Source organism: Anarrhichthys ocellatus, unplaced genomic scaffold, assembly GCF_004355925.1.
Source record: "Anarrhichthys ocellatus isolate YVR2014 unplaced genomic scaffold, GSC_Weel_1.0 scaffold27, whole genome shotgun sequence".
NCBI classification, from domain to species: Eukaryota; Metazoa; Chordata; class Actinopteri; order Perciformes; family Anarhichadidae; genus Anarrhichthys; species Anarrhichthys ocellatus.
In genome coordinates, this window is record NW_022280057.1 from 2,930,523 (window position 1) to 2,940,894 (window position 10,372).

A 10,372-nucleotide genomic window follows, 5' to 3' on the forward strand; every position below is an offset into this window, starting at 1 on the left:
GTGTGTGTGTGTGTGTGTGTGTGTGTGTGTGTGTGTGTGTGTGTGTGTGCGCACGCGACGGTGTTCACAACACTGCAGCCTCCAGCGCATCAAGTGCGCATGTTAGGAAGACCCCTGTGGTACCCACCCCCCATGACTGACGACTCCTGTGCTTATTGGGGCTTTGTTGCCGTGGCAGCGTCTCATTATGCAAACGATATCTCCCCGATGACGAGGAGGAGGCCGGCGCAGCCGTGATGTTCACCGCTCCAGACTGTGTAAAATTGGCTTCAGGGACCAGTGAAGGATCGTTACTATAATTAGCAGTCATCTCAACAATGTCTTTATTCCCTATTCTTCCTTACATCTTCCAAACAGAAGGCCCCTCACTTTTAACGCTTGCGTCATCGTTTTCACACACTGAGTATTAAAACATTACTAAAATGAACACTTGGCCACATTTCATTTGAGAGGATTGAGGTGATTTTTGCCAACCGCCATTTTTATCTGAATTTCTTTTATCCTCTTGTCTCCCTGTTGAATATTTTGATCCGAATGTATTAACCTTCCATCCTCTGTCCTCATCAATGCTGAATGAATGAGCTTCCTCTGAGGACCGGTACTAATGGCTTTCTGCTATATATCATCTTTCATACTCCAGCTCAAGAGAAGCCAAGTGCCTCAGTCATTCCAGACATTAAACATGGCCCAAAGATGTGAACCTATACACTAAGCACATATGACTTTGAAGTTGGTGCAGCTGTTTATTTTGTCCCCTTCTCAGCATCTATGTAATATTCATAAAAGCCTTTCAGCTGTCTTATGTCCATCTCCATTAGAGATCTAATCCACACTTATGTTAAGTTTGTGCTGACGCCTCTCCCCGTGAGTGAAGACACAAACACGCTCTGCCTTCACTCTAGAGACTGTGTCCATGCCTTCGTTCCCATGAAAGAGCTATTTGGAGTGAGTGACCTAGAGATCAATATGGTCAATAGCATTAACCTCCAGAGTGCACACAGCTTGGTGGAGGTGAGAGGGGGGGTCAGTCAAGACCTTTATTAATGAGCAACAGCTCAAATTGCTCTTCTTCAGGCTTCCAACTACATCTTCTCATCCAGCCAAGTCACCGTCTGGTTACACAGCAACACTATACTTTATTTCCTCTACAAATGTATTTTATGTAAGTATTATACATTAGCAACATTTTCTGCATTTTTTTTCTGCATGTTGGTAAGGTTGATTTTGGCAACTAAAACCACTTGTTAAAGGTTGGAAAATTAAAACACACATACATCACACTACGCTTTCTGGTCGATATTTCCATCACCACAAAACCTGATTTATAATACAAAATAGTTGCATATGAATGTAATGTACTGGTGGGGCTGCTATTATTAAACAACTGTTCTACAATTGCCAGAATGCGTGTGTCCAGAAGTGCTGATAATGAGTCCCGGCCACTCCAGTTGATGGAGAATATATCTGACAACTGAATAGCTCTGCTTTAAGCTTGCATCACAGCTTTCCTTGAACAGTTTCTACAATTAATATCTTCAAATGCAGTTTTCAGCCAACAGCAGCATTTCAGAGATACAGTGCACCGGCACAATGTCGTTAAAATAAATGCAAAGCGATTCAATCTTTAAACCCGTCCTCCTTACCGTCAGCCTGGATATCATTAGCTGAGCCTGCTGGCTGCTGTTTTGTTCCTGCTGCACACAAACTTCACTCACACACACGTCTGTGAGTTAAGGAACAGTTTCCAGGGATTTTAAGAAGCAATGTTGTACATTTTTGAAACTTGGCATCCCCAGAGTGCCACAGGTTACAAGCTACGAATCAAGGTTCATAAAGCCATTTAAAAACCAGCCTCTTAAAAAAGACATCCACCTGCATCAGGTCAGCTCAGGACTTCCTCCTTGCTGTCCACACTCATAGGCAGTGAGACCTGCTGAGGTGGAACACCGATGCGAGGCCCTGTTTCTAACTCGCTTGTGAAATGAGCTGCAGGATTGGGGAAGAGCAAGACGCGGGTAATCCTATTAACTATTCTCTGCATGTGTGCAGAGGAGATGTTGGTTTGCTGTTCTGGTGTCTTCCTGGTGAATCATCGCTACAGAGACGACAGCCTTGCTAAAAAAGTGAAGAGACTGCCAATCACTAATCTGCTAATTCTGCCCAAACCAGAGGCAATCATTGGCCCTCGCCATCAGCAGCGGCCTGCTGGCCAGTGAGACAGTCTCCCAGGCCTGCTCTGTTCCAGCCTGTAGCTCCTGTTTATTACCACCAGTTATCGCCTCCCCCTTCTGACCTCGCATTAATCCCCTTTTATCATTTTCACCAACTTCAATAAATGTCATGTCCAGAGCAACTATTAATCCTGAGCGCGATTTACAATATAGAATCCAGCAGACCACAAAACCTTTGTACACGACATGATTTTGAGACCCTGACGTCGCTCACAAGTATTCCACCAGTGACGCTCTGACCCGAAAGTGGCCCTCTCTTCAGTCTTTAAGTCAGCATTAGGGTGCTTCAGTCCCACCAGGCTCTTTTCAGGTTGTTTTGGATGATGGCGCCAAACAGTGGCTTCTGCAGTGACTTTGGAATATTTTAAATGATTCTCTGAACTTTTTGTGTCCTCAAAACCTCCAATAGCTTAACTTCAACTATGAGTTTGGGTTGCTTTCCTATATATTTTTGTATTTATTTTGCAAAACATTTTTATTCTAATCTGAAGCAAACATACATCAAATTTTCTTGGAGGACTCTTATGACCACCTTCCGTAGTGCCTAATTGACTTTGGAGATAAGTGAAGAAGACGTGTGTGGTGCTGAGCTTCAGTAGAAAATGCATGTGGCACATACTGTACACAGTCTGAAAGTGAGCTCAGGGTGGTGTGAAGGCTTACAGATAAATGAGTCAGTGCTGCCACATGCTCAGTTGAACAGACGAGCTCTCTCCTTCATCTCAGATGAGCTAAAAGCATTTGATCTGTGGTGAGTTCATTAGCACTCAGAGTTGGATTGCCACACGCCCGGCAAAGGTATTATATGTGGACGAATTGATTCGGTTTGCCATTTGTCTTCAACTCTATATGATGAGTGTACGAAAGGAGACAATGACATTAAAGTGTGCTCTCTTTAGAGCAGCAGTGGGAATCAGACCAGCTAACAATACACTTAAAGAGCATTTTCTGCTCATGTCATCTTTGTCCAATTTGGCAGATAATCCTTTCAAAAAACTGTCATGTCCTCTGCTTCTAACGCTGCTAACCTCAACATGGCTTTTAGGAAAGGGTTAATAGGTCCCATATAGCTATCATCCCAGAGAGCCTTTTGTGACGTGGTTTTGAATATGCAACGAAAAACGGTGATCCCACCCTTAAATATTTCAGTGTTCTGCCTAGAGACATCATTTATTGTTATCAGGGCAGTTTGACACACACAACCACAATTACGGGGGATTATCTTTAGATGGAATTAACTGTAGCATAGAGTGCATTTCTAAAAGTAATCCAAAATCCACAGACAGTAGTTAATGCCACACCTATTTGTCAGAGTGCAGATCTGCACCGTTATGTAGATGAAAGAATGCGAGTGTGGAAATGATCATCTTGATCAACGTTCAACATCATTGGGTCACAGAAAAATCTGAAGTCGATAGAAAGAACATGATTTTGTTGCAATAAAATCCACTTCACTGCTGAAAACTTCACATTAATTCTATGAAACTTATTTCACTTTTTTTCTTTTTTTTTTAGGTTTTGTGCATCCATTTTTTATTTCATGAATTTTGGCAAGGCCCTCACAGCTACCGTGTCACTAATACACACTTCAAAACACTCGCATAAGAACGTCTGCTGCTGTGTATTCCTGCGTTTGCTAAAGAGCAGTGAGATTCAGCGCGAGAGCCAGATGTTTTAACATTCATGGCCATTTTGTTAAGGATTAAAACCCTTCAGTCCCTCTGAGTGACGATATCTAGAGAGGAAGCCAGATGACATGAGCAACTTAATATCTATCCAGAGGAGTATTACCACATCGAGAGATGACGGGAATGAAAAAGACGAGAGAGCACAACAGTGACTGAGGAAGAGAGAACCATGATGACGTGTTTTCACTGGTCCCGTGGCCTGGCAAATTAAAACCAGAGGCTGGCATGTCCCCGCAGGCACTGAGAGGACGGCCCACAAAGCCATTCACCTCAGCAGACATGCAGCTCTGTGGATTACTAGCAGCAAGCTGACTAATGCACCAGAACTGTCAGGTGTTTAGAGATTTTAAGGGCAGAACACTTCTGGCAGTGATGACGTAAGACAGAGCGTGATTCCATTTCATAGTCAAGAGAATTGAATAGGATGCAAAAAACATGTGTTTTGCCGCAACATTTTAGCAGACATATCCCACCACTAATGGAACAGTAACTGACCACCTCAGACTTTGACAACTCCAGTGACGTGGCTGACGTACTCAACTTTCTTTTCAAAGAAACAAATTGTACAAAATGCCAGAAAACACTCCAGACCGAGAAGCAGAAAGCAATGCACCAGTCACAGGGCACCCTGTGTGTCACTCAGAAACCTAAACTGACATGAGGAACTGAAGAGATGGGGCTCTCGTTCCCAAACAGCGATCAGCGTCCAAGTCAGCGATGTAGAGTGGCAGATCTCTGACGGGAGGCGAACCCGTTTCCTCTGGGCAATGTGGCCGGATCTGCGTCAGTATCAGGGAATCATGTGACAGGCAACAACTCCTCCACCCTGAGACCACAAACACTTCCAGAAGAACATGTCCTCACAAATTAAAATGACTTTTAAATAAATCCTTTAACTTTTTATTTACTGGAACTTTTTCAAGGATTTTTTTTTCACATTTTTAGCCTTGTTACTGAGTCAAATCTACACCTAAAGAGAAAAGAGAACATGCTTTTTTTAAATTTGTGCTCCCATAGATTTTGCATTGGTAAATCGTGATATACTGTGTTAAGACAGTCTTTGACACAAGTGGTAGTCCAATAAGTTCAATGTTTAGATTGTACATCGTATCTTAGAGGGGAAAAAACATAATTTTAAGCTGACCCTGTCAAATAGCTGAAAATCCCATGAGCTTGCTGGGTTCAAGATTTATTTGAAACCATTTTCCAAATCTTGGGATTAGAATTTGAGGACCCCCCCACATTACCAGTTGAGCTCACACACACACCAGTGTGACTGCTGTAACAATGTAACAAGGTATGCACTGTAGGGTGCATAATAACATTTATTTATTTATATCTATCTATCTATCTATCTATCTATCTATCTATCTATCTATCTATCTATATCCAGCACATTATTTGTGCACGACTCTTTCTGCCGCTGCAGATATCTTTCAAGCATTGAGAGTGAGATGACAACTGAAGCACACAGTGCAGATATTGACACCGTGTGAAATGATGTCATAATTAAACACAGCAGATTCACCCTTGCCACCATATGCTATTCAAAGAGGCTTCTCAGAGATCCGGCCATCAGATCGAAACACTTTAACGACAGACGGCGCGCGGTTCCGCCGATAACATTAAACAGGTGTCAGTGTTGTGGAGGAATGAGCTGCCTTGCATTGTGATTAATGAAGCGGCTCTGAACTCCTCTCTGGGTCTATCTATTGATTCAGTTCCGTGGCGGGCCTCGCGCTGAATTAATCTGCCCTGCAAGTATGCAAGACTTATGCCCTCTGCTCGGCTCGGACCTGCAATCTGAGGCGCTCGTGAATCCACCGGCCGACAACTCGCACCCAAGAGTGGAGTCTGTCGCTGCAGTGCACTGTGATGAAGTGGAGGAGAGTGACGGAAGTGCAGTCAAAGTTCTTTGCTCGCATGAATGTGACATTCATGAACTATCCGCGAGAAATGGACGCGGGAAAAGTGATGGTAAAGCTATATATGTGATGGTGACTATTGGGTGAGATTATATTAATGGCATGAGGCCAAGCAGAGTGGATTTGTCTACTTAATAAATGTGCATCCGTGCAGCTCCGTTGTTGAACAAGAGTGTCTAGCTGAGTATTCAGGCTCTGGAAATTGTACAGCTGAGAGTTTGTGTACGTCACACTTTGACACATCACTTTGTCTGCACAGCTTAGCTTCACGAGGACGGGGGGGGGGGCAACTAACGCAACATGATTCGCTGGTGTTGATACTGGAGGTCCGCTACACACCGCCATGGCTCGCTCTATGCCTCTGCACACTTTCTGTTTGTCACATGTACTGCTGCAGGATGAACTCTGACCTTTCTGACTGGGCCACAGAGGAGAGAAGAACACTTTACTGTCACAAAGCTGAATAGTTGTAATGGCACATCGTTGTTGTTTTTTTATATATGACTACAACTGGGGACCACCATAGAGAAAATATATTAAATCAGTATATAATGTTATTTGTAGAAGTAAGTGGATTATGTTGAATCAGTAATCAGCTTTAGTCGGGTGTACATATTCAGAGAGCTTGATATAAAAGTGAAGGCCTCATCGTAAACACAAAGCTAATATAATAATGATTATATACATTCAAATGTAATTTTATCAGTCTGGTAAAATTAGCAGATAGCTGGAATGATACTCGGAAATGATGCGGTCGATGAGACGAAATGCGGTATGTCTTTAGCTCTGAATAAGGAGGGCAGACCGAACTTTCTGCTAACAGCTTGCAAAAAAGAAAAAAAAGCTGTGGAGATGGCAGGTGGTTCCGGCTTTAATGGACTGTTTCCCTAAAATAATTTGTGGGGCAGGTGGTTGCCAACGTTGGCAGGGTCAGTACTGATCCCCCCCCACCCCCCCTGCTATTCCCTGCTCTTGTGCCATTCAAGGCTCTGATGGAGGACAGCTGGCACCAAGTGACCCTCTCAGTGATGCAGATAATGGACTGCAGCTTTTTTTGGAAGGCAGCTTTGGCTTTCTGCTGTGAAAAAAAAACAAAAACTAGACCACACTTTGTGTAGCATGCTTTGGTTAAGGTGAAGGATGTTTTTTCTTCTTTTTTTAATCTCATCTGAGAGTTTTGGAGATGGTGCTGCCCTCGGGTTTAAGTGAGTCAGCAATTCGCATATATAGCCATTGATTTCCAGCAGATGAGAGCAAAAGGTGCCGTGGAGGTTAATCTTGAAATCAATTTTTTTGAGCATATTTTGCCCACTGTATTGTCAGCGCATGCCAGGCTATCTCTATCCTGTAACTGCTGTTTGCTTTGTTTTAATTGTGTCTTTATAGGTTTTGTTACATGCATTTGTCGGGCAACAAAAAGCATGAATCACATACAAAGAGAAGTTTCTCTAAAAAATCCAGAGAGATGAGATGACATGTTGTCATCTCTAAAATGAAGAAGTTTGATGGAGGGGTTCTTGTTGATTTGATGCATCATACTTAACATAAAAAAGAAGATATTCCCCAAAGCAGGGCTCATTATGTAATGTATATACATAGCTGAAAAAGTGTTTTTGTCACGGCTGTTTGTTGATCATATTCCTACTCTTTTGGAGTTGGTGTAGTTCTGTTGGTGTAGCAGCTTATGGTGGTGTAGATGTTCTTATCACAATAGTTCATTATCCATTAATAATTGGCTTCTAAGCTGTTATAATTCTGGAGGATAATAACTCTATAAATGTAAAGAGCACCTAAAGGAAAGTTTCTGTACACAGGTTATGTTTAATGTATAGTTGCTTTAGTGCCACCACTGTATGTATTTATAGTAACATAACCTGGCACGTCATCACTTGAAGCAGTGCTGCCAAAATAAGCCAATTAGATTTATTGATTTGGTGTGAGCACCTAAAACAGCGGGAACCTGACAACAAGGCGAATTGAATTGTAAAACAGGAAGGGTTAGACGGGCGAGCTGCCAAAATGTAGTGCAGGTTGTTATTATATTACACTCGTGTTTATTTATATACCATAGAAATATATTTAGCCTATAGAAAGTCATAAATGCTGGATTCCAATCAAGTGTATAAAGACAAAGGACTACAGTCTGATTGTTGCATCTCGAAATACATTTGCTGACGCAATAAAACTGCGTCATTGTTAACCACCATGTGATTCATTCATTGATTTATTTATTTTTGGGGTAATTTAGAAAATTGAGCACCGAGACAAAGGTGCTGTAATGAGTGCGCCGGTGCGTAAAGTGTCGTGCACATCTCCCCGGTGGAGATGGAGCGGGTTATAATCCCGCCAGGTTTCTCTGGCAACCCTGTCTCCGGTCCGTGTCCGTGTCCATGGCGATGGCGAGGCAGTTCACCTCTTTGTTGACTGAGAGGTGAAGGAGCTGATTTCGCGCGCAGCAGGTCATAAACTCGGGCTACGAGACCGAAAGGGTTCCGCGCTCCGTGATCGTATACAGTTGTGACGATAATGTGCGCATCGGTATGCGGATAAGGTGCGAGCGAGAAGCACAAAGGGACATTTCCACAGGATGCCAGTGACACGATGGGGTATCACTGTCATCATTTCAGCGTCATAGCCTAATGTTTACTTTTGGTGTTATAACGTCATTCTTATTCTCAATCGGTGACACTGGAGCCTACTGGTCTGCACCGTATTGGTTCTTCGCTTTGCCTAATTGTCTCCGTTTTTTTGTCGATCACAAAGTCAATGCAAGTGAAGCATGTGATCTCAAACCAACAATGTCGTGCAGCTTGTAGGCCTATACGGTAGAGCGACTGCTTGGATCTCAAGCAGCAACATCCACATGCACCGCGCTGGAAACGGCTCACCGTCCAGGGGCTGCTTTTGTTTTCAGGCTACGCTCAAAGGGTGATGGGATTACCGTGTGTGAGGGATGAATGGGTGCATGGTGTGATTTTAGGGGTAGAGCATGGCTGTGCGTGGGGCTCGCCTCTTACCCTTGGATGCATCCTTGTCTTCTTTAGGCTTCGCCACTTTTCCGCTCATAGATCCCAGTTTGGATGTGTAATTCCCGATGAGACAATAATCGAAATCCTTTCAATTGCCGACTGTCCTCAATGAAATCCTTACCACAGGTTCCAGGTGCTGAGATAAGGGTTCTGCGAAGAGAGACATATTCATCAGAAATGTTCCTTTCATGACACAATAACAGCAGCGTTTTGGCGTCAAAGCATGGCTATACACCGATACAATGGAGGGGGGGGGGGGGGGGGCTACTGGAGAAGCAAGGTGTTGATGGAGATGCCAACTGGATATCGGTGTTAACATCCAACTATTGTCGATCTCCAAACACACTGGCACGACAGAAGAGCGCATATGGTTTCAATGAACACAAAGAGCAGCATCTCTGCACAGCCTCCCCGTGGTGTCTTTAACCTACCTTATCTCCTCCACGTTTCCTGCTACATCAATGCACATTGATGAAAGGAAATGCTCCCACTATGAATCCCATACAAAAAAACCACGACCTGCTGTACTGTGACAAAGGAGAAGAGCAAAAAAAAAAAGCCAAAGAAATGAAGCGCAGGTTGTTGGTCTTCAATCAACGGTTGAAAAGGAAAATAGAGGTCAAAACACCGAACCGTCCTATGTGAAAGCAAACAGGGCAGATGTGTAGCTTCAGCGACCAGGTTTTCTTGTCTGAGGCTCTGCTCCTCTAAACGCTCGAGAGGCAGAATCAACAGATACTCGACATGAGCGCGCGCTCCCGCCTTCACAGCGCCAAATTCACACCGTGGACGTTTGCTTCTTTTGACTTCAGCAGCACCGCTGGGATGAGAACGAGCCCCCATTCGCGTGTGCAGACGGAGCGTGCGAGGCTGCGTGCGTCGATGTGGCGGAGAATTAACGCATGAGGAGGTTGTGCCGCACGCTGCACACCATCTTGCTGTTGCTCTCAATCAGTTGCCTTTTGCAGAGCTATGCGTCATCTCATTCACATACAGCTTGCGCATTTAGCTCTTACATGATGCGAGGGGTCTTCTTTGACTTTATGTAAGATGCGTGAGGCAAACAAACAACGTTAGCTGGATTTTAAAAGTATTGAAAACAATTCTGAGGCCTTTGTGGTTTGTTAGATGTATTAGAAAAACGAAATATTTCAGTAAACTATTCTGTAATCTCTACAGGGCCTGCCTGTATCAATCATGCACTGTTCAGTACGTTTTTACGGTATTGGTTGCATATTATACAGACCAGGCCTATCAGTGTTATGCAAAACAAGATAACTTAAATCACTGCAACTATATAAAGATATAACATGTTGTGAAAATGACAGCTTGGTTTTGGGTTTGGGTTTCTGGAACTGCACACTTAGAAGGTGCTGGAAGTTTAAGACTGCAATTATCCACCTTAACAAAAGTGTCTTCATCCTAGAAGCATAATATTGAGCCATTTGTCTCTAAAACCTATTAAAAATATGAGAAAACACTATATGACAATGACATAA

At 43.4% G+C, this 10,372-nt stretch overlaps 1 protein-coding gene across 2 annotated transcripts in view; it reads right to left on the minus strand.

Annotated features, from left to right (window-relative positions):
• fgf13a (fibroblast growth factor 13a) overlaps positions 1–9,811 on the minus strand; it is a 74,690-nt gene extending 64,879 nt beyond the window's left edge. The window contains exons 1-2 of one of the 2 annotated variants that reach the window (XM_031862544.1): positions 9,305–9,811; positions 8,862–9,023 (exon numbers count right to left, since the gene is read on the minus strand). In XM_031862544.1, the coding sequence (XP_031718404.1) occupies positions 8,862–8,910 (49 nt within the window). In that variant the 5' untranslated portion in view covers positions 8,911–9,023; positions 9,305–9,811. The remainder of the gene's footprint in view (positions 1–8,861; positions 9,024–9,304) is intronic. The other variant, XM_031862546.1, reaches the window with a different exon arrangement.
• Positions 9,812–10,372: the final 561 nt, after the last annotated feature.